This window comes from Misgurnus anguillicaudatus, chromosome 16 (assembly GCF_027580225.2).
Source record: "Misgurnus anguillicaudatus chromosome 16, ASM2758022v2, whole genome shotgun sequence".
NCBI lineage: Eukaryota > Metazoa > Chordata > Actinopteri > Cypriniformes > Cobitidae > Misgurnus > Misgurnus anguillicaudatus.
In genome coordinates this window covers 7,160,360-7,185,986 of record NC_073352.2, presented here as the reverse complement: position 1 = coordinate 7,185,986, position 25,627 = coordinate 7,160,360, and the positions used below count along the sequence as shown (strand labels likewise).

The following is a 25,627-nucleotide window of genomic DNA, read 5'->3' as shown; positions in this document are numbered from 1 at the left end:
CTGGGATAAACCATAATCAATATGGAAAAAAACACATGGTTCGTTTTTGTAAAATTTAAAACACATTTGAGATATAAAAAGAAAAATGCAATAACTCATTAATGGATATAAAATAAGCAACTAAATAAAAAACAAAATAAATATTAAAACAACATGCTGACGTTCTGTCATTACCGCCCAATAGCGAAGGCTTGGCTCATGAATATTAAAAAGAAACCACTGACCATAGTAGGATTCGTAAATTCTCCGTCGGCTTTTTCTCGCGTGTGTAGTGAAGACTCATGTAACGCTATCCGGCAATACTAGCCCCACTGTAATAGCATCACAAACACACAACCATCAGCTACACTTCCACATCTAATGTCAGATGACGTGGACCAGACTTTTTGTCGGTGTTTAGCGGAATAACGAAACAAATTATCGGCCTGCGTGAACTGCGGTTACCTGAGACGCGCGCGCACGGTAAGTTGTAATGCACCGTAAGATAAAACGAGTCATTTAAAACCTGCTCAAATGCATGTTTCCTATTCACGGTTAGCATCTGTATGTGGACGCCCTTAGTTATTATAAGACATGAACAATGTTTATGTGTGTAATGGATGGATGAGGATCGCGTTATGAATGAATGTGATTATCTCATCACTTTCACCGGGGAGAGTTTATTGATCCAGCACGCGCTCATCGCTTCTGAGGCAGGTCACGCCCTCGTTTCACTCTAATTAATTAGTAAGATTTTTTTTCAGTAATGCAATGACAACATTTAATATGTTGTGGTCCTGTGATCGTGTTTTTAACGGTATCTTGAGCTGAAGACGAATGTTGCAGCCACATCTCTCGGCTGTCAGTCAGTCATGTTAAAGCTGTCAGTCAACCGAATGTCTATTTATTATGATTTGATGTGTGTTTAATGTGCACATGTGTGTGGTGATGATATGAGACGTGTGTAGCTGCAGTGGATCTGTGGGTGTGGTTCTGCTGTCACCGGCCCGGTGATGATGAAACCCTGGACACACTACACTATACTACACTTACGCTTCCCACGCTTATGGAAATCTGAAAATTGCACGAGAGTCTTTAAAATGCAGGATAGTTTGATGCTTTTGTATGTGTGCATAGTTTTTGTTCTTTAATCATTTTGTGCGTAATAATTTGACAGTTATATAATAGATTATTTTGTGGCAAATATCAGTTTTTACACATTAACTCATACAGTAGTGTGAATATGCACTATAAAATAAGGAATATTGTCTTAAATCTCATTAATGTGGATTTAATTGACTGTATCTATTGCTGTATCTGGGAAATAGATGTGAAAATGTTTACAGTTGCATCATGGCAGCCCAGACTTTAATGTATGTAGCTAGTATAGACACTGACTTTATTAAACCTACCCTTTCTCTAGCTTACAAATGATAAGCTTGACAGCTAGTGCTTATCTACCCTGTTATATTACTCTTTGATAGTATATGAAGTTATTATTTTAATAAAGTCAGCAACAACAAGTCATGAAACTTTATAATTCCTGAGGATACTGTTTGTCTGTGTTGTGCATGCAATCACAGCAGGATATCCTTGGTTATTACTAGTTAAGAAAGGCTGAATACTTAAGTTTGTTAACTGGAGTCTGGATAAGTGCACCTGATGTCATTAAGCGAGTTTGCTTTTCCTGTGTAGTCTACACTGTTAAAAAAATGCAGCATGAAGTTAAAACAACTTTGCAAGTCAATTCAACCTACTATTTTAAGTTTTGGCTTGTGAAAAGTTGAGATAACTTATAAAATATATGTTCATTTGACAAAATGCTGCATATTTTTTTACATATCACATCTTAATATAATCTCTGTTTATGTGTTTGTAGGTAGATGTATGAATATTTTCCAGTGTTGGGTGTGTGTTTGTGTGCTGGTGTTTGTTTGAGGACAAGTTATTTTATATACTGTAACTTTTATTAGGGGCATTGGGCCGTTGAATGAAACCCTCCTTGCAAAATGAACTGAACACACTCAGTAGCGTTTACACTGTCAACACAACTATTTTACCTTAACAAAACGTCACATATTCAAACCTGTCTTACAAGTGCATTAACATATATGTTCTGCCACAGTGATAGTTTAACAAGTATGTACATGTACAGACAATACATACACTGATATGCAAATTTCTATATCAGTATATTGACACGTTTACCTCTTATGAGTGTTTATCAACAAAACTTTAATGAGCAGGGGCCTCTTGGTTATTTAATTCAATGACATATTTCAGTATATTTTAAAGCAACACTATGTAATTTTTTACCTTTAAATAATGTCTCTAAAATTATTTCAGTGATAGAACAACTTTTAACTGGACAAATTGTACTGTTGCTGAAACCCGAGCAGCCTCCTAGCTGCTACAAGCACACTATGAAAGTGGCGGTGGAGGGTAGAGCACACAGCCCCGCCCCTCCCCCTGCCTTCACAAGAGTGTCTGATACAAGGCACTGTTGCGCTTTTCAACCACATGGGGGAGCTGTAAGTCATTTTTACATGGAAACTACATAGTGTTGCTTTAAGTCTCTCAATACTTTTTTGGCGTTGCTGTATGTGTATAAGGCTGCACTACCTGAATTACAGGATTTATACAGCATATTATTTACCACCACTTCTCCTTTATTATTGCAAAGTTATGCAATCTGTATCTCGCGCAACTCTTTACTACTAAAGTGTCTTTCTTTTGCAAATGGATGAAGTGAAGAAATTGATTTATTTATAGTTTTTATATTTCTGTTTGTGAATCTGGCATTCAGCTTGACTTTGATTTGTTTCCTGTAAATATGCAATATCTGCCGAATGCCAGTAAACTCTTGTGACTGGCAGGACACCTGGGAGCCATGTGTGTGTTTGGGTGGGTTTTTGGTACACAGCAAATCTTTATCTGAATTACATTTTCTATGGATTTTGAAATCTTTTCCTTGACTTCACGTACAGTTAGTGTGTTCAGCATTCTTTTTTATGGGAAAGCTGAACTGAAATCTTGTCCATTGTGTTGTAGAGTAACAAGTAGTCACCAGTATAGCTTTAGTTGTGTTCTGCTATTCATTCTGCAAGGTAATAGGGATTTAGGGGCCTAAATCTGTTCAGAGATCTGTGTAGAATTTGTTTTTATTAAAGCCTCAAGCAGGTCAAGATAAACCCAGGGTTCCCACGGTCATGGAATTTCTGGAATATTATGGAATTTTAAAAAGTCATGAAAAGTAATTTTTGACAAAGTCATGAAATATCAGGTATTTGTCGCTTTAAATTTTAGTTCAAAATGTAATCCGCTTGAATGCTGTTTCCAAGCCTCCACTGATTTAAAGTGAGACTACAATCTAAACAGCCATTTATTGGCATTGTTAATTCATTTTACGCATTTAAGCAATTTTTTATGAACTTATGGTGTACACAACATTATCCGGGTCATGGCATCTCAGACAAAAACTAAACTAAACATTTGGTAGGTCATAAAAACTCAGCTTTTTAGTAAGTGAAAGTCTGGAAATGTGAAATATTTTTGTCTTAGAGTGGGAACCCTGTAAACCACATGTTTCATAAAGTTTAACGGTTTGCGCTTCTTTGTTTAATTAAGTTTCTATGGGTAAATCAAAAGATTTCATGGGCTCTGTTTGCCTTATGTTCTGGGTCTGTCACATAAATGGTTGAAAACTGAATTTCCTAAGCTCTGCTTGTAAAAGAGCTGCCAGCCTTAGGGCTCAGCAATGCTACTGTACAAAGGCAAACCTTTCCAAGTGAGTTGAGTTGATATCAGGTCTCATAGTATATGATCTGTCCTGTAACAGATAGCTTTGGCTCATCTACACTGAGGAGAATTTTTTTTTGTGAAAAATCTAGCTATTGCAAAACTAAACCGGAAATCGAGACTCATCAGACCAGGCAACATTTTTCCAGTCTTCAACTGTCCAATTTTGGTGAGCTTTTGCAAATTGTAGCCTCTTTTTCCTATTTGTAGTGGAGATGAGTGGTACCCAGTGGTGTCTTCTGCTGTTGTAGCCCATCCGCCTCAAGGTTGTGCGTGTTGTGGCTTCACAAATGCTTTGCTGCATACCTTGGTTGTAACGAGTGGTTATTTCAGTCAAAGTTGCTCTTCTATCAGCTTGAATCAGTCGGCTCATTCTCCTCTGACCTCTAGCATCAACAAGGCATTTTCGCCCACAGGACTGCCGCACACTGAATGTTTTTCCCTTTTCACACCATTCTTTGTAAACCCTAGAAATTGTTGTGTGTGACAATCCCAGTAACTGAGCAAATTGTGAAATATTCAGACCGGCCCGTCTGGCACCAACAACCATGCCATGTTAAAAATTGCTTAAATCACCTTTCTTTCCCATTCTGACATTCAGTTTGGAGTTCAGGAGATTGGCTTAACCATGACCACACCCCTAAACGCATTGAAGTAACTGCCATGTGATTGGTTGATTAGATAATTGCATTAATGAAAAATTGAACAGGTGTTCCTAATAATCCTTTAGGTGAGTGTATTAGTTATGAAATTGTCTGTAAACAATCTATGATTTAACATTAGCGAAAAATACAAATAAACACTGCACAGTTACTGTATGAATTAAATGTGCAGCTGCAAAAGTTGTTTAGTTAAGAGTAGTGAGTGATATTCACTTTTGGTGTGTAATGAACATTTCTGACACAGAAAGCAGCAGGCTGTTGGCACTTTAAGACCCAAGACAGCTTGAAGTTTTAATATACTGATAAACATCCAGTTGTTTATGTTCACTTAAAGCAACACTATGTAGTTTCCATGTAAAATTGACTTACGGCTCCCCCATGTGGTTGAAAAGCACAACAGTGCCTGGTATCAGACACTCTTCTGCAGGCAGGGGGAGGGGCGGTGCTGTGTTTCCTACCCTCCACCGCCACTTTCAGAGTGTGCTTGTAGCAGCTAGGAGGCTGCTCAGGTTGCAGCAGCAGTAGAATTTGTCCAGTTAAGAGTTGTTCTATCACTGAAATAATTTTAGAGACATTATTTAAAGGTTGAAAAACTACATAGTGTTGCTTTAAACAAGAAAGAAAATGTGACCACGCGTGTGATGACTGCCAGTGGCAATGCTTCTGTATGTGCGCTTCAGATGTGAGTCGCATGTCTGAGGAACATATACGAGCTATACACGCTGGTAAATAGATGTGAACAGCGTTGCATTGTGCGGACCTGTGCACGAGCAAGGCGGATATAGGAAGAAAATATGCTGTACCTGTAGTTTGCTGTGTCCCTGACTTTGACGAAATCTAATGAAATTGTTTGCAATGCATGATGAGAAACCGTTCTTTATGTCCAACATTTCACAAAAGGAAAATGTTTTTGCTCATTTCTGTCATTTGCTGATTAATGAAACAAACAAACAAACAAAACTACCATTTGAAAATGAGTACCAATCTGTTTTGTACAGTAAATTTCATTCCATGCTTGGATTCCGTGATTCCGTCCACGTTTTCCGCGTCTCAAAAATCATAGGGCCCTACAACTTCCTACAACTCAATAAAAACATAACAGTTCATTATGTAAAGTCTTTATACACCACTGAAAATATAGTTATGTATATTAAATTGCATTTCTGTCAAAAGATCTTCCTAAAATGTACACACTCTGCACCTTTAAAATGTTATTTGTATGTGTTTTTTTCGCTTTAGTAATATTATAAGTACACCCCAGAAAACGTAATAAAATAAAAAAGCGATGTTATGAACCCTGTAATAGCTTGATAATAAAAGTTTTTCTTTCACCTAATACTGTACTAAAGCTTATATACAATCTAAAAAAAGTACATTTGTAAAGTGTGACATGTTTGTTAAGTATGGAACGCATACTTGAAATGTGACCTCTGCATTTAACCCATCCCAGTTAGTAGTGAACAAACACACTGCAAGTCATGAACACACACAAAGCGCCCGGAGAGCAATTGGGGTTAAAGTGTTTTGCTCAAGGGCACCCGTCACTTCCTGCCGGCCGTGAGACTCGAACCGGCAACTCTCGGGTTACAAGTCTGACTCTTCGACTCACTAGGCTACGAGTGCCCATTATTTGTAACAGTCTCCTGTTGTCTGTGTAACTGTAATTGTGTAAATACAACACCTGCATTATTGTGAGACCCCACTAGATGGAGTCACAAACATGCCAAACACTTTGAAGGCAAATTCCTGTGAACAAATGGTACAAATGAGTGTCCATGACTGTATGATTGTTTGTGTTAACTGTAGTTTTGTGAGCATGTGTTAAGGCAACGCCCGGTCTTAGTAAGTGGAAAAATTGTGTGTGCAGTGAGTTTGACTGTTGAACTCACAGACTGTCCCTCTCTGTTTCCAGCTAAAGACGAGAAAGATGAAGACGGCGTTGTGGTCGATTTCCAGTGTTATAGCAGTTTTGGAGTGAGATTGGACTGTGAAAGTGTGGATTTCACTGATAAATCATGGCTGCGACCACACCCACATTGGCCCCGCCTCCCAAAAAGAGCAGAGGAAAACAGGAAATTGAGACTCTGCAGACAGCCAATGAAGAGCTGAAGAGCAGATTGAGTGACGTACAGAATGAACTGCAACAGGAAAGAGGAAAGGTACGTCGATTACAGAATGTATTTGGTCACAGCACATCTGTAGGACTGAGTTTTCATACTGTTATTATGCAAGTAATGAAATCTGATCTGTTTGTCCAGACATTGTAGTCTAATATCCAGTATGACATTTGTTGCCATAGTAATGGTTTACACACCATCCCACATTGTGAGAAGAAACAAGAGTAACTCAAAATATTTAAGAGGGTGGAAAACAGGAAATGTTGCCTCTGCTCGTGTCATCATGTCATCTTACTGTGGTGTTGAACTTATGGTACATCATAAATGGATTTATTGGCAATACTTAACATTTATGCATATGGAAATCTGTGACTTGCTTACATAGTTTACTACATAGCAGTGATATATACACAATTCATAGGATACAACAATAGCTTTGTGCTGTGTATGCTGTTACATTAGAGAGCTGTAGGGATGATGAGGTATTTTTGTTGGCCAACCCAGATGTTAGCTTCACATGGGTTCCCTCGACAAAACTAGAGGAAGATCTTAAAGCTCTCATAACACACGCTGTTTCTGCATTTCTGATGTTAATCTGGAGAACCTATAGAGTAGTATTACATCCTTTATATCTCTAAAGAGTCTTTAGTTTAATCAGATTTATAAAAGAAAGATTAGCTTTACCTATTCTTTCCGATAACGTACGAAAAAATGAAGAAGGAGGAGTTACTACCGCGGGAGGAGCGAGTACGAGTCATGCAACACTATACAACACTTATAACTTATGATTCACTACATGTTCGTGTCATTTATATAATATGCACGCGCCTATTTCCAACATAAGACAGAAGTCTTACCGCATGCAACTCATGACCCGGTTGGAGAAATCCAGTGCATCAAACACACACACAAAACTCCGCTGCTACCCCGGATAATAAACGATATTGTTTCCATAAGGCTGGATTTCTTCTCCTTCACATTGTTCAGTTTTGAAATTAAGTGCTAGCGTCTCCCACTGATTGAGGGGTGGGCGGGGTTTTCCAGGGGAAGTGCCCATATAAATATGTCATACGTATAGAAACCCCTGAAACGTCAGCTGGACCCGTAATCAAAAAAAACTTTCCGAAATCTGGCGAAGTGCATTCGGCACAGAAATACTCTGTAACACGCCCAACTGCTTTTTTGACACTTTGCCTACGTTTAGCATGAGGAAACAACTCTATAACTGTGTTATTAAGTCAGAATGCATGAAATTCCATTGAACCACCCCTTTAACACTTTAACATAAGCTTTTGGATTATTGTAAAAAATAAGCTCCGTGATCAAAATTAAAGGTTATATTACTAACTAAATTTGTCCAACAAGATAAGCTTCACACAAATTAACAAATCTTTTATGAATTTTGTAGAAAAAGGGCAAGATTAACTAATAATTTTTTACGTTAAGTAATGACTGTCAGGATTTACTAAAGACGTGCAGTGGATAATTAGTGCTGAAAAGGTGTGGTCTGTTTTTTTGTGAGTGACCTTATTGCATATGCATTTCTAGGAGTTTCCCCTTCAGATGCCAAATTTTTGGGAGGACATTATTTAAAGGAACAGTATGTAAGAAATGTATATCAATTAATCATAAAATAGCCCTGTCACTAGACATTAAGAAATCATTTTCATTTCAAATACGTATGTGACTGACAACAGTGATCCAGCCAGGATATTGTCATTTAAAAAGTGGAGTTGCAGCCCTCAACTGATGTTTATGTTGTCATGTTGTGTATTGGCCACCAGTTGTTTGATTGCAGTACCAGTTTTAGACACAAGTTTTGTGATTGCAGTACCAGTTTTGGCCACAATCCTACATACTGTTCCTTTAAATGATTCACGGAACGTGATTTACTAATGTGTGCGCATGTTATATTACTGGTATTTAAGCTTGTCTTAAACCATTTTGTGTTTGAAATGGCTGCAATTTTTGCTTGTAGTAGGAGGCATCGCAGAGATCAGAGAGTGTGTGGTACAAGGCAGAGGAGTTTTTTAACATGTTACAGTTTATTTGGAATGCCAGAGGAACATATTATTCAAATATTGTTTGCAAAGCCAGAGAAGTCACTAGAAGTCGTCACACAATACCAAGTGTTTCAAAACTTCTTGTAAACCTTCATTTTATTTGTCCTCCAGGTCTTTTCAGTGAACTATGGCTTTATTAGCTAGGATTTTTACACCTCGCATTTTCAGCTAAGATGTCCGTGGTGCTGAACTCAAGCACATCAGGTGTTAGTAGATCACTTGCACCTGCAGGGGCATTATCTCTGCTTAATTTGTGACTCTGAACTAATTTGTGCTGCTCTTCGTAGATTGCGTTGGTCATTATGGGAATCATCTGTTGTGCCTGTGTTATTTTATTTGCACTTTTTTAGTAAATAACCTGCAGATATTACCACTTCAACTTTTTTGGGATTGCGCTCTCACGCTAATTTTCCCCGTTTAGTATATCTGGCCTGGCCCTAAATGTGTTTTCTAGAACTCTTGGACGAACTACACCAGTCTCTCAACATAATCACCATCAAGCTTCCAACAACTTTTTAAAACTTCATTAAAAACATTTAAAAACATGTTCCCTGATATGAAGTTAATATCTTATTTGTGAATTGTGCCCATGTTGTGTTGTTTTTGAGTTTTTAATTATATTTGAAGAGTTTGGTTCCAAAACGCAATAAACGAAAAAAATGAGTTACTGCCAAAATCAGTATTATATCAGGTCAGTAGTTAAAAGTAAATTCTTAATTTTACGCAAAATCCAATATCCGCCGTGTTATTCTGTCATCTTTTCTCCCTTTTTTCCCAAAATGCGACAAACGCCACTCCCACTTTTTTACAGAACGCAATAACTCCATTTCTGATATTACAGCCCACCGTTCACGCAATGTAAACAAACAATGGCGGACGCGCGTAGTACACGGAGTCCTGGTTTTCCTCATCTACTTTGTACTACGTGATCAACAAACAAAACAAAATAATACTTTAATTGCATCGCTAAACCTGATGGTTTTCTGTGATGGGAAAGAAACGTAAGCCATCAACATCTAATAATTTCCCTGAGAGGCACTCGGGAGACGGGTGCTTGTTCTCCCGACAGCAAGCTTCTCATGCTAACACATTGACCTCAGAGGATCTTATGAAAAACTTTCCATAATTTTACTAAAAGTCAACGAAAATCGAGCAGGACCAAAAACATTTTACAGTCGATCGCTGTGAAAGACGTTAAGCGAAGACGTCAAGTAACCGCAATGACAGTGATCTTAATATGACAAAGTAAGTGTTTTGATTAATAACATTAATGTTTATATTTTTAATTAGTGTGTACAACTAGTCAACTAAATGAATATAACATGGCAAAGATGAATGCACATTTATATAGGCTATTGATTCAATAGATTTATAGCATTTTGAATAAAAACTTGTCATGGATTTATTGCATTTTGTGGAAAAAATAATCAATTTTTATAATAAATCTTTGAAAATCAACTTATGGATTTGAATTTTTTATGTTTTTATAACCTAAAGATGCTATGTGAAAGTTTGTAACAGAAAATAGTTGTTTTCATCTTGTCACTTTCTTGGTATAGAAAACACGTTTTTACCAAAATTTGTCAAAATGGATTTATTGCGTTTTGGAACCAAACTCTTCATTTATAGATTTTAGATTTTTTTTTCATATTTGCTACTTACCCGATGAAAGTGTATTGTATACAGTCAATGTCTACAAGGCACGTCGGCAAATAAAATATAACAGCACGATAGAGACAGAGCGCAGCGCGCCATAACCTGAAAACCACGCCCACCGGGGGGGAAAGCAATCCAACCATCTCCATTGAATTTGTATTGCGAGAGGCCGCCTCCTTGTCATTTCTGGCTTATAACAAAAAACGAATAATGCCTAAAAGCTGCTGTGTGACAATATATACAGCTAACAAGCCAAAGAACCCAGAAATAAGTTTTTTAAAGCGGTCGAGCCGTAAAACCCAGCCTTTAAGGAGAATAAAGTGGATCGCCGACTACGTTTCCCCCTATTGGACGCAGTTTTACTAATAGGAGTACTATGAAAAGTTGCCTGTTTCCATTTTTGTGTCTTTAAACGCTCGTTTTTTGAATGTTGCAAAGTTTTATTCTACCAATGATAACACCTATTACAAATAAACAAATAGCGTGCTGCGTTGTGGTCATTATTGTGTCATTTGAAATAAAAGAGTTTCAGAGTCAAGCATATCCAATTGCAAATATATTGCTATTTTTATTGTACTTACCTTAAAAAAGATAACCACATTAAATCAGCTGGACTTTTGTTATTAAAAGTAAGTAATATAGGCTACTAAAATAAAAGTGATGTGCTGTTATATTTATTTGCCGATGTGGCTCATAGACATAGACTGTATAAAACATTCAAGTCAATATAAAAATTTCACAATAAAATCATAAAAAATAAAACATAATTTTCCCATAGACTTGACTAAGTCATACATACCACGTAATATTACAATAGGTACCCTGTAGTTATAAAATACTTAGAGTATAAATAATTTTTAATTCTTCATATTCTTAACCCCTTATTACCCCAAACTTAACATATTGTTCCCTTATTCCTACACTCTAAAAAAACATACGGTGCTATATAGCACCAAAACTATTGCTTTGGATCGTAATCATAGAAGAACCGTTTTTAGTGCCATATAGCACCGGTGAAGCACCAGTGAAGCACCTGTGTAGAACCATATAGGGGCCATATAGCACCACTATAGCACCACATATGGTTCTACAAAGCACTATATGGTTCTACACAGGTGCTTCACTGGTGCTTCACCGGTGCTATATGGCACTAAAAACGGTTCTTCTATGATTACGAGCAAAGAACCACTTTTGGTGCTATAGCACCGTTTGTTTTTAGAGTGTACAAGTATGTACTGTAGAGGTACCCTGTTGTTACAAATAGGTACGCTGTAAATTTGGTTTAATTACGCGATACATTGCGGGTCGTAAAATAAATGTTACCGCTATTTGTTACCAACCAACCTTTTTACTCTTAGAATAAAACGTGAAAATATCTTGAGCTTCTGTTAACTCAAGATCTTATTTAAGACCAAACCCCAGCTCTCTATTCACATTACTTCACAAATAATGGTTTAACCAATTAGAATGAAACATGTTCAATATTAAGATTGTAAACAGGTTTCACTTTACACGCAAATACAATTAAATAGATTTGAGTTGGATGTGTCAAGAAAAACTTTGACTGCCTGTCTGAACAAAGCCTTATTTTCTGCCTTATCCAACATGATTTTCTGTCTGCTTGTCATTCTCAGTCAAAATTATTTGCTCGTAAGGAGCCTTATATTGTGAAATTCAGCACCTGACTTATTCAGAAATTCCAGGGATTGCTTGATGTTATGAAAGAGAATTTCCCACAGTTTTGGAAAGAGTCAGAAACAGTGGAAAAGTGGTGGTGTAAGGGTGTTAGTGAGAATAAATACTGATAATCCAATGAAGCAAACTTGTTTTTAGGCCAGATTTATTAAATACTAGAAACTGAGGTTTAAAGAGAAACAAAACCCTTTTTGTTTGCAACTTTGGTACCTTTTGCTCTGTTCAGCCATTTGCAGCCAATATATGCAGCCCATGCCTAAGCGCAAGGCTTTGCAGAATATTTACATTTTTAACATAATATTGTATTTAATGAAAGATTGCATTGAACAGTGACTGTAATTCCTCAGAAAGCACCATGTACTGTACAGGTATGTCTGTTAAAATTGTGTATATAAGTGTAAATAAATGTTGCAGACTAATATTAGTTATTAAACTAAAATCATTCCCTATACCATAGCTTTATTTAAATTGAATTCAAACTTGGTTTTTGATGTTTGGACCAAGTATGGCAAGAATGTGGGAATTGTAGGGTACAGGTTCTGGATTGGAAGGGACATTTTTTAGTGAATAATGTTGTGAACCAAAGAGGTTGATATATCCTGGTCACTTGGGGCAGTCGTAGCCTAATGGTTGGAGAGGTCATTGGTTCAAGGCTCATGGCCCTTGAGCAAGGCATGTTTCCCACAATGACGGTTGTGTGTTCACTTTACTCTGGAATGGATCACATTTCGAGTATGGGCTCCCATATTTGACAATCAAATATTTTTTGTCTAAAGAAAACATATTTGATTAAACTAACTCTTTTTATTAAATAATAAATCTGCATTGTCTGTCACTCTCTAGGTGGGTAAATTGCGGGAGAGGCTGCAGGAATTGCGCGGGCAGCGTGAAACCGAGCAACACAAGCACTCGGTGGCTCTCACTGAACTTCGCGTCAAATTCCACGAGGAGAAGCAGCGGGAGGTGGCGGCCGCACGAGAGAGCCTGGCTCGGCAACACGAGGCCGAGCTGGCACGGGCGGCCCGTCTCCGAGATACAGAGATGTCCCGGCTGCAGGGGCTGGTGAGTGTTTTACGGGACGGAGCAAGCTGCGAACTACGGAACGCCCTGAAGGAGGAGGCGCGAGAGGAGGCGCGCAGGAGCTACGAGGCCGAGCGGCTCAGGCTCACGCAGGAGCTGCAGGAGGCGAAGACGTCACGTCGACAGGCAGAGGAGGCGCTGGCCAATGCCGTGCAAGCAGACAGGGCTAAAGCAGCCGATCTCAGAGTGGCTCATCAAACTCATCAGGATGCGATCCAGAGAATCAAACGAGAGAGCGAGAGGGAAATCAGGAGACTGGTGAGAGATGGAGTTATTTAAAGTCTCCCTGTAGTCAAGGATTTTATCATTTAAAATGCATCTTTGAACATCATATTAGCGTATATAAAAGTTTTACCTGTCACAGTGATTTCTTTATGCTTTAAAACAGCTTGAAACTTGTAACTCTAAACCCTTGTCTCATTTAGTATATGTGGATCTATGAATATTCAAATTAGTAACCGCCTCCACTCAATTACACGTCTCGAATACCATGGTTATGAATATGCTAGTTAGTTTCCGCCTCCACTCTTTTGTACTACCTCGGACCATAGAGATATATGTAAATAGATGTTATATTCAGCAGTATCAGACACATAACTGCTAAGTTCAGTATCACACAATGCACACGTAAAATGCACGTTTGCAGCACTTAAGGGTCATGCACACCAAAGCTTTTACGCCCGTGGCCAGCGTATGTTTTCAATTATTTTAAATGGATGGGCGGCATTTTTCAAAAAAGCTAGCAGCTAGCGGGTTTTTTTCGGCGCTGAAGGCCAGCACTTGGCGGTAACAAAGCAGAAGTATCACCGCAACCAAAGTGCTCAGCTGAAGAAAGCTGGAAGTTGGCTGAAATAAAGCTGCCAGTTGGCGTTCGCCGGGCATTTTCAGCTGCATAAAAAAGCTTTGGTGTGTCGCGCCACTTAAAGGGCCATTTCACCGATAGGAACATTAATCTTTATGGAAAGTGAGTCATATTTGTAGTCAAAATGTAACATAAATGTAGAATTTTGTGCCTATTTGACAGAGAAAAGACAAAATGTGACTTTAGAGCACATTTGTATGAAAAACTACAACTGCCACTATGCACCACAATGCACAGCTCTGCAAGCCACTCCCATTACTCGGAACACGGCTCAGACATGCTATTATGTACATAAATGCCACGTTAGTAAAACAAAGAAAATAGCCACCATCACTGTGTCTGACTGACACCAATCATGATTTACTTTTAAACGTGATGTTACATTGTGGTAAATACAATAACACTCTGGCCTGGTGTGTAGCAAAGTCTTATTCAAACAGTAACGTGCGGTTTCAGATCCACAGTACAAATGTCTTTCCAAGTACTTAAAAAAAGTGTATACACTCTAAAAACTCCTGGGTTATTTCTTCAACCCATATTCTGGGTTATTTGTGTTGGGTTAAAATTATGGGTTATTTTTTCAGAGAGTAATCATTTTCTGGGTTATAGGGCTAATATTTTGACCCAATTCCTGGGTTGTTTGGGTTTCTGGGTTATTTTTCAAAAAATTAACCCATGTTCTGGGTTAATGCCCCGCACCTCGCTGTTGTTCTGGAATTTTCTCACAACAGTCGTTTGAAATAACTGTCACTTCACGGAGTTCGCGCTCGATCCGTGTTGGCCTGGGCTTCTTCGGTGCAACTTCGCTGTGTATTCAAGGTAAGCAATTATTTTAAGTGTCAATGTAATGTAAACTTTCTGTGTCCATGTCCCCGTTGCTTATCTAATTGTTATAATACCGGTAAAAATACGACAAGTACAGTGCAGCTAGTGATGACTTCGTACCGCGTTAAGGGGGTCAAACACCGGACGAGAAGCGTCTCGCCAGCCCAGCGCCCGTCTCGCTGTGCCGTGTATAGCATTATTCGAGGTATCCCGCGCACTTTTTCAGTTTATGGCCAGCAATATTGTTATGTTTAAGGACATTATGGAGTTAAGATATATCAGTACTGTGTTATGATTGTACTGTATAAGTTAATTAAATACAATCGTTGCTGAGTCTGCAGTCTGAACACTTTACCTCAGAGCGTCCGTAAACTGAATGAATTTGAATATCACCTGAAAATCCAATAACATCAGCAAATTTCAATTTAAGTAGCTGATTTCTGTAAATGAATGCACATTTCAGCACATGGTGAAGTCCGTATATACATTAACGACGATTTGAGACAAATAAGTGTAAATTTAAAACTATGTATATGGCGCTATACGCTGCAGACAGACGCGAAATGGCACCGCCGGTACACACACATACCCTGTGTCTCCAAAGGTCGTGAATCAGTATATAGTGTACACAAGTTCGGGCACTGGTAAGGACTTTAGCTCACTTGACATTGGGACACTGTTCACTTTATCCTGTGGTGTGTTGTGATCACTCACAGCTGTTACGCATCAACAACCGGCAAAACCAACAGCTGTCTGACTAAATTTTTAAACAATACATTGTGAAAAACGCTGTCATTATCCTCTTATATATCCGTGCATAAAATTCGAGGAATATAATTACATTTTAAATATATATATATTTAACAATTTTAAATAAATATTATTATTTATATCATGCGATTTTCGGTTGGAGATATTTAAAAAGGTCACGTGATTTGTGGTAAGGGAACAAACTGGGTTTTGCGTTGCATTGAGTTAAGTTATGTTTACCAGCTGCGCCATGCTTATATAATACATTGTTCTACTGGCTGAAGTAGTGAGATTTAAACAAGCTGGTCAAGTCTTCAAATTGTTACTAACCTCTTTATTGCTATGTTTTCTCCAGGTCTTTTTAAATGGACAGCTTTGTTGCTGATAAGCTAACTGAGTGGTGGCTGTTTAAGCTGACAGAGACATTTTTGAGGTAAGCTTTTTACTCTTATTGCCCTCATATCTCTCTATACCTAAACATTTTTCTTTAAAGGAAAACTACATTGTTTTTCAATATTTCACTATGTTCTTACCTCAACTTAGACGAAATAATACACCCCTGTCTTTTTTAATGTGTGCAGTACATCGTGTACAGCGTGTCGTGAATGTGTTAGCATTTAGTCTAGCCCTATTAATTCCTTAGGATCCAAACAGGGATGAATTTAGAAGCCACCAAACACTTCCATGTTTTCCATATTTAAAGACTGTTAAATGAGTAGTTACACCAGTAAGTATGGTGGCACAAAATAAAACGTGACAATATTTTAAGCGGATTAAAAAATGAGAACTATATTGTATGGTGGAAAAGCACTTAGTTTGCAGAACTTTGACCTCTGGTGCAGTAACATCACTCCTGTGAACTCCCCCATCTCTTTCAAAATCAGTGTGATGAGGATGTAAAAGACAGTGATGTATTATTTCGTCTAAGTTTAGGTAAGAACATAGTTAAATATTGAAAACCTTTTTCTTTAATAGGGCTTAAAGGGATAGTTCACCCAAAAATGAAAATTCTGTCAACATTTACAGGCCGTCTACAGTGTTGGGAAGAAGACAATCCGGCACTCCACTGAAGAGTCCTGGACAGCGTTCATACACTAAATGTCTGTAAGTACAATGGACCAGTTTCTCAGCACCACTCTGAGAGAGAATATTCTTAATTCTATAACTATACTGTAGCCTACATGTATACATGTACTGAAAGAAGGCAATCCATGGGACATGTTTCATGTGAAAGCAAAAGGGTGAATCCTGGTTTAAAAAAAAAACCTTCATGCTCCTTGCAGTTGTATTTCAGTTTTGGGCGATGCCATCTAAGGTAGCAATCTGACTAGAAAGTGAAGTTAAAGATGTTAAGTTTTATTACTCATTTTCTTGGTCACATTCATTACCCACTCAAAATAAACACAACATTTGGCTTCCTTGTACAGTTAGTATCAGCATTATAACACAAACTGGTAGTCTATTATCTTGCTTACAATTCACTTTCTACACAATATTCACTTTCTATCTCTCTGTCTCTGTCTGTTTTAGGTTGGAACAAATATGGTGGAATACAGTGGCGGCTCGTGACTGCTCATCCGAGGATGCGCTAATTCAAAATGAGTGTTCAGATTGTCACGTGTGTGGTTTCCTTTTCCAAAATATGTGTCCTGCGTGTCGAGAGATCAAAACTGTTTATGATAAAAGAGACACTCATGTTCACAAAATACACACTAGACACTTTCTTAACAGTAAACTCTGATTACGCATGAGATTATGCCAGTATCTGGCAAACGCAATCATCTCTTTTATCATAAACCCTTTAGACGCGTCTGCAGCAGGCACTTATTTTGGCATGACACGTGATGCACACAGGATCTCTCAAAGCGCAGAACACATATTTGGAAATAACGAACCACACACATGACGGGCTACATACATGTTGTGACGAACTTCGCATGGAGCGCCCTCAAAAAATAAGTCACCGGCCCCCACTGGTGGAATACCTTCAGCAATCGATGCCATTCCCCTCTGGGAGATCTTAAGCTGCAGTAAAAGACACAACCAATGTTTGAAGACTTAAAGCCTTAAGTTCAATTTAGTTATTGAACGTTGTCAAATGTTTGAGAGAGAATGTTTGAGAGTTGTTTATTTTTCTATTTTTCCTTTCTAATGTTATTACAGTGTGACCTTAAATAAATAGGTCAAAGTGTGTGTTTTTTATATAGAATTTAATTGAATGCAATAAAAATGTAAAACTGATTGAAATGTTTAAGTGCCTGGATTTTTCTTTTCTGAAATAAATAAGGCATAGTGGCATAGTTACACAATTTAGGTTATCTATGACCTTTGGTTAAAAGGATCTACTAATTTCTGGGTTATTTCAACCCAGATATTGGGGTCTTTCTTTTGACCCAGAAGTTGGGTTATATTAACTACAATGTTGGGTTATTTTAACCCAGAAGTTGGGTCAGGTATTTAACCCAGAAGTTGGGTCAAAAAGAATAACCCATTTTTCTGGGTTGAAATAACCCAGAAATTAGTTGGTCCCTTTTTAACCCAGGAGTTGGGTCAAAAATAACCCATAATGGGTTGTTTTTGACCCAGGAGTTTTTAGTGTGTACATTTTAAATGTTTATTTAGTTTTACCAATCTTCTTTTTGTCTCTTGTTTACTGTAATTACATTTGTGTTATTATTGGCCTCACTGATCTCACAATATAGACATATAAAACACCGCTCAGATATGCTATTGTGTACATAAATGCCACGTTAGTATAACAAAGAAAATATAAACACTCACTTTAGTCAGACGTCCGTTTATCCCTGCATCCTCCACACAAACGCGTCCCCTGCATAATATCTCCACAGACGCGCTGCCTCAGCTCTTGGAGCTTGTGCTCGTAAACCGAAACACGTCTTTGAAATAAGCACGCGACCAAAAACATTCACAAAACAAACGTTCATATCCTTATCTGATCCAGAAATGTTAAACCGAAAGCAAACGGCGCGAGTCCGTCCAAGCTTATATACTCCGCAGCGCGTCTGCTCGTAAACCGAAACATGTCAGTGAAATAAACGTTCCAAACGCGCGCAAAGTTCCTCTCTTGCATAGAAACCTTCACCAAACAAACGTCCATATCCTTATCTGATGCAGAAATTTAATAAAGCAAGCACACAGCGAGAATACAGGCAGTAGTCTGTCCAAGCTTCTCTACCCAGCCGACGCCCAGGCTCCGGCTTCTCCTCGGGCTTCTGTTCCTACATCTGCCTCAGCTCTTTGCAGTATTGTGGCTCATAAAGGTGCAATGAACAGCGGATTAGAGCATCACGCTTGTAAAATCACCTTCTTCCATGTAATATTGATTAACTTCCACTGTTATTGTAACATGAATTCTGGCTCGCTCCACAACTTCTGTTTAGCTTAGCTTAGCATAAAGATGGCGGCTGGTCGTTTTTTTTCGGTCTGTGTTCGTATATTTTCGTAAGTCCCACCCACTTATCTGTAATTGGTCTGAAGCCTGAGTGGGTCCCACCCATAGCCCCCACCTTGGAAAAATGAGGAATGAGTGTCTGTAGTCTTTCACACTCAATAGAGATACAGGATTTCCTTCTTTCAATAGTCCCTCTCACACATACAGTCTTTACTGGTAATTTACTGGTAAATTGCAGTTAACATGTCATGTGTGAACAGAACCTTTCCGGTAAATCAGTGCTCCCAATTTACCAGTAAGACAGGTTGTAAGATTAACGGTAATTTGCCGGTAAGCGCTGTGTGTGAACGAAAAATATAGCATTACCGGCATTTAGATGACGTCAGACCGCGCTGACAGATCGGGCGGGCCAATCAGAAAGTTTTTTATACAGGTGACGCGGTTTCCCCCAGACTGTTTACGGACGTTTCCACATACATGTTGCTTAAAAGTCGAGCACACCTGAAGTTAACATCCACATTTCTTCACCAAAGTTGTTTAAAACAGCTTACCATCTAATTGCCAAATTGCCGACGTCCTTAGCACACCATCTGTGAAGCCTAATGTGCAAACGCGCAGGTTCCGTTTGACGCCGCCTAACGCAATGTTGTTTGGTCACGAGCAACTTCGCGACCGTTTGCCACAGATGTGAAAACAACAAAATACGGACCGTGGATATTAAGTCATAACCCGCCGTTTACAAATACGACACGGACGGAGCTCGCCGGCCGCGCGCCACAGGTAACTTCCGCTTTCTCTCTGAGTTTACCGGTATTTTGATACTGATGTGTGAATGATGTCTTACTGGTAAAAAGACGGAAAGTCACTGCATGTGTGAACAGCACATTTTTGTATTTACTGGTAAATTCATTCTGGTAAATTCATGGTAATTTACCAGAATTACTGTGTGAAAGAGGCTAATGACGCAAAATGACGATTTTTACATCATTGAAAGAAGGAAGTGCCTCACTGAAATCAGTATTTCTCCCCTCTCAGGGGAAACTGAGGGAATGGTGCACGACCATTCAAAAACATGACTGGGGTTCTAACGGTACAAAGCTTAATGCAAATGGGTGAAGTTTCCCTTTAAGCGCTGATGCTACATTTACCCTGCGTGTGTGAGCAGCACAGAAGCAGCAGTGCTGTGATCATTTCAGCGCCGAGTCTATGAGGCATCCAAATGTAATATCTATGAGTTGAAATGCTGATCCGCGCGTTCAACTCATAGACTGTAAAAAAAGATGGACGACGCCCGTTCGCTCTCTTCCATTGGTGAAAAGTGTAGCCATCAGTGTCCTGATACGCCGCTGACATCTTGGGTCTTGAGTCTGCGCAGTAGCGATTTCGGGACAAGTCCTGTGCAGTAGTGAGCAGGAAGTAAAGCCAAGGCCCCGCCCTCGCTCTCACAAAATGCGCATATCACAGCTGTCAATCATGACGTGACACCACTGTTTTAATAGCATTAAAAAACTAACTAAAAACAAACTTATTTTAAAAACAAACACTTGAATTAACATAAGCGTGGTAAAAACTACAGTAAATGACAGAAACCAGCTTTGGAAAAAAAGATGATTATAGTGTAATTCAATTGTTTAGTTGGTCTCAAGTCCCATTGAATAACATGGGGAGGCGGGTTTATGACCTATACTAGGACCATTCACTGGGGGGCGATCGAGACGTTTTGGCTTCACTTTTCAGGGCTTGTGCAGCACGCTTGGTAATATCTATAACTTGATATACTGATCTGCACGTTCAACTGTGTTGATATGATTGGGTACATGTTTGTGACGATGGAAACTAAGGCGATTTTAAACCCCGGGAATGAGACCATCTCTAATTTTATGGAGAATATACTCCGCAATGGTTTTGAATGATGAATTTGCACATGTCTTGTGTTAAAACATACCACATAGACATATAAACAACAACAAAACCTGATTTTAACTTAAAAGGTTTGTAAAAGTATGAGAGTATGATTGGAATTTTAGAAATATTCCAATTTGGAAAGTAAAAAAAAAATGAAATTTTAGCTTCATGGACATCTGACTCATATTCATTCGTGTGCCACAATTCCCATTTATTCCTGTGTAATTTTTCTGTAAGGGATCTCAGGTTTCGGAAGGAGAACAAAACTGCAATCGTTCCCCGGTTTCGACACAATATGTCTGAGAGCGTTGCTAGAGTACGAATATATTGTATTGCAATATGGAGCGTTTAAGTATTAACACTAAATCAAAACTAAACAACAGATTTGTAAATGAAAAGGTTTAATTAAAGTACTGACTTAAAGTTACAATTGAAATGGTTACACTATAAATGCATGAAATGGTAAATAATACAAGCAACTGACTGTTTCCAATGTATGTGAGATATTACCTGATAAGATAGAGAACAGAGAAAGAAAGAAAGTTTAGAAGATTTACAAATTTAAAATTTTATAACCAACATTAAGCCAACAGCTTGTCAGTCTCTCTGCATCTACTTAAAACTTTGGCTATACATAACTTTTTTAAGTATTAAAATCACTTAGTTATTGCAAACCATTGAGCATATTGCGATATCCATATTTGCAATAGTGATATATCTTGCGGCCCTTTTTTACCCCAATTAAATTTCTTTTTATGCTACAGCACCTAAAGGAGAGCTGTGTTATTTAAATGGCACTAGCGGCAGCAGGTGAAATTGCCAAAATATTAATTTTGAAAAGGGTTTCCCAAAGTTCCCTTTCTAGCTTTTGTTCAGATACTCTCTACAGATAGTCCTGCCCCAAACTCACACACTTGTTTCCCTCATGTCCCTGTGATATTATGATCTATGTTTTTTTTGACCTATCTGTCATCTTCCTGGCAAAAACCATACGCATGATCATTTAAAATATTGATCTGTAATGGTGCTTGCTAAAAATACAATTTTGATGCATTCCTAGAAATTTTGTCATTATGTTTGATTTCTACCTACAAGCCTTATATCAGTGGTGTAGATTTCTGTTATCAGTGCACTTGGTAGGTCCGAAGGGATGAAATTTGGTCAAACCAATAACACGTATGTTCTGTATGTATGTTAGATGGAGGAATTAAGGAGCAGAGATCGTGTGGTGCAGTCTCTGGAGAGAGAGCTGGGTGTACAGGCGGGCCAAACGCAGCGTCTGCTGCTACAGAGAGAGGAATCAGATCGGCATCATGGGAGTCCAAAAAGAGAGGTGGCACCTGCCCTCGGGGAGAACACAGACTCTCCTGTTAACCAGGTCTGATAAATAATCTTGATTCAAAGACATTCACAGAAAATTACGAAAATGTCACAGACCTTTTCCTTATCAAAGAAAAACATGTTTATTGGTGTGCGTTTACAGGAAGTAGATGAGAGGGACGTCCGCAGGTTTCAGCTGAAGATCGCTGAGCTGCAGTCTGTTATCAGGAAACTAGAGGACAGAAATGCATTGCTATCAGATGAGAGGAATGAACTGGTACATACATACAAACTCAAAACAAACCAGGGACATATACAAACATATAGGGGCGGTTTCACGGACAGAGCTTTTTCTAGTCCCAGACTAAAATGCAAGTTTGAACTGCCTTAATTTTAAAACATCGTACACTGACATATCTTAACATGGAGGCTTACCAGTGCCATTGTGTTGTCTCAAGATGCACACCGGGATTTTTTGTGCAAGGTATGTTTGTAAAATGTCCTAATATAACTTAGGCCTAGTCTTGGATTCATCTAAACCAGGGGTGGGCAACAGTTTTAGCCTGAGGGCCACAGTTACTTTGGCAAAAGAAGCGGAGGGCCACACTTGGGAAAATTGTAATTAAACATAGTTACATGATTAAAAGGTTAAAAATTATTCAATGCAAATATGTTTAAGGCTACTCTACAGTTATTTTGACTTTGGCAGCCTATTTCAAGGCCTGATATTTATTTTTGCTAGGCCTGTCTGACCTAGGCTACTCTAACATTAGAATAACTGCATTTACTTTCAAGGATTAATTTCCTACCCTGCATATTGTTCAACTAAACAGGACTAAACAGGACCCAGTAACTCTTTGTTTAATCCAACCAGCTCTTTATTAACTGCTGCTAAAAACGCGACATTGTCTGAAAAAATCATCATACATTTACATTGAGCTGCACGCAACGAGAGAGAGAGAGAGAAGGGGAGGGAAGCGCACTGAGCACTCACTGCAATGAATTAAGACGTTTTAAATAGTAAAATGTAAATGGGAAACATGAAAAGACTATTTGTGGTGGCCAGTGTTGATTCTGTGGCGGCCCGCCACAGATAAATCAATGTATGGGAAACACTGCAACCATGACAGTTTCATACAAATTGTGAGCGCATCCCGGGCCGTATATTGCCCATGTATGATCTAAACCCTGTCCAGGAAACTGCCCCATAAAGTCGTAATGGACTTCCTTTTATTCATTGACTACCTGCATGTACTTTAGGGCCTGTTTACACGACAACGCTCGAGGGTGAAAACGAAAAAATATTTTATCGGTTGGAGCCGATGGTGTAGTGGACAGTGCTCCGACATATGGTGCAGACGCACTTCCGGCGACCCAAGTTTGAATCCCGGCTGGAGGTCCTTTGCCGATCCCATACCCCCCTCTTCACCCTGTACTTTCCTGTCGCCTCTCAATGACTGTCTATCAATAAAGGCAAAATGGGCCAAAAAAAAAATATATATATATTTTATTGGATGTGCCTTTCGTTTACACCCTCCAGAGTTGAAATCTTAAAAATGATCTACCGTCGCGTTCTCATCTAAAGAGTAAAAATGCAAAAGTCACAGTGGCTCGGAATAAAAAGTTATAACGCAACACCACTTTTGCGTTTTCTTTTCAGATCGTTTCCATGTAAATGTAGCCTTAGAGGTCTTCTCGGGTCCAAAGAAATGTACCCGACCCGAATCACTTTTTACCTGAACCCGAGGTGCATAAATATCTTTTTTAACAGAAAGAACAGACCTGAGACAAACCCAAGAAAGTTAGACCTGAGACCGACCCAACCCAGTGGCAATTTTTTGTACCCGGCTGGACCCGAATGTAAATGGCACCGACGTGTCTGCAGCTCCTCACGTACCAGTCAGACAAAAAGAAACCCCGGTGGCCTCGCAACCAATTTGGCTTGCTCCTCCATTTATTTTCATTTGTAATCTAAAAACAACACCAAGGTAGCCGCTAAGATGTGCTGTCAAAATTGATTGACAGGTCTGGCTCAATGTCACAAGCTTTCTTGGTAAACAGAGGAGGCGTTGGAAAATGACTTGATGCATACACACAAGATAGTTTGGTTCTTCTTGAGTCCGTTCGGCAAAAAATATTCATTTTATAGAGCACATATTATCTGATTCATGATTTTACATTTCCTTTGGTGTGTAAGTGTGTATTAGTAGATGTAACCGATATACAAAAGGTACAAATCTCCAGTTATCATTTCCAACGTAAATCTCTTTTCTTGGACTACAACAAACACAGGGATTGTAGACAACAGTTAACTTCCTGGGTCGTTTGACGTGGCCCGGTTTGGTAAAATATGTTTTATTTTAAACTGTACAAAATGTCATAACTTTGAGTTTCCGGTCTATAAAGTTTAGCACCTCATGTCTTTTAGCTGTTGTCTAGTTGCATATCATAATATAGGGTGCCGCATTCAAATTCCAATCATCAGTAATTTTGTAGACATATTTATACCATTATCTGATTAGCTAAATTTAGGTGCTAAAAGAATGCAGATAGAATTTAAGGAATATAAATTACACTATCAGTATCAAACAATTCATGTCTTGTGTTTTAAAAGATTTGGTTTATGTTTTGTTATATTGAAATGTTTAAGAATATTACCTTAATGTCTCCTTTAGGACTGCTTCTGAAATACAATAGCAATTCTAGAAATGTCTAATTTCTCTCCTTTAGGATTGTGTATGTAGATCTGTGTTTTTGTCTTACAGCTGAAACGGGTGCGTGAGACGGATGGAGAAATAAAGCCACTCGTGGAGAAAAATAAACGGTTGCATAAAAAGAATGAAGAGTTACAGCAGACTTTACAGCGTATGGAGGACAAACTGAAGCTGATCAGCAGAGAGAACGCAGAACTGGTGTGTTGTAAAAATAACTTGACATTCACATCACATGTAACTTCTCTAATGTAAAGTATTGCTTGTATATTCAGGGGAAAATAATGGTGGGACTTGCTTTATTATTATTCTTTTTTGATTGGCTTGCCCTACTGAAAAATCCAGCAAAGACCAGCATAAGCTGGTAGCTGGTTTAAGGTGGCAGTAGCTGGTTTAAGGTGGTCCTCCCAGCCTGGCAAAGCTGGTCAAGATGGTGGGTCAGCTGGTCTTCCAGCCTGACCAGCTAAGTCCAGCTAGACCAGCTTAAAAAGTGACCAAAACACAGCTAGACCAGCTTGCTACACCAACAAAATCAGCCAAAACCAGATCACAATCTTATGCTGGTCTTTGCTGGATTTTTTAGTAGGGTGGGCCGTCATTTTATTGGGTAATATTTTTTTTACGCTCAAAGAGCCACAGTTACATCAGGAATAAAAGAGCAGTTAACTCTTTCCCTGCCAGCGTTAAAAAAAAATGCCAGCCAGCATTTTAATGATGTTCACAAACGTTTAATGCCTTCTAGAAAATGTTCTTTTAAAGGAACACGCCCACATTTTGGGAATTTAGCTTATT

General features: G+C 38.6%; 1 protein-coding gene and 1 long non-coding RNA gene across 5 annotated transcripts in view; both read left to right on the top strand.

The window, feature by feature from the left end:
• The first annotated feature begins 254 nt into the window (after positions 1–254).
• The window catches only part of jakmip1 (janus kinase and microtubule interacting protein 1), a 53,268-nt gene continuing 27,895 nt past the window's right edge, over positions 255–25,627 (top strand). Inside the window, exons 1-6 of one of the 4 annotated variants that reach the window (XM_073854079.1) lie at positions 255–462; positions 6,352–6,598; positions 12,814–13,308; positions 22,003–22,182; positions 22,288–22,401; positions 24,890–25,036. In XM_073854079.1, coding sequence (XP_073710180.1) covers positions 6,455–6,598; positions 12,814–13,308; positions 22,003–22,182; positions 22,288–22,401; positions 24,890–25,036 — 1,080 coding nt within the window. In that variant the 5' untranslated portion in view covers positions 255–462; positions 6,352–6,454. The remainder of the gene's footprint in view (positions 463–6,351; positions 6,599–12,813; positions 13,309–22,002; positions 22,183–22,287; positions 22,402–24,889; positions 25,037–25,627) is intronic. The other 3 variants (XM_073854080.1, XM_073854078.1, XM_055178393.2) reach the window with 3 other exon arrangements.
• Positions 14,412–17,734, top strand: LOC129419769 (uncharacterized). The gene is made up of 4 exons (XR_012357893.1): positions 14,412–14,731; positions 15,843–15,920; positions 16,514–16,591; positions 17,018–17,734. It is a non-coding gene; the product is annotated as an uncharacterized lncRNA (long non-coding RNA).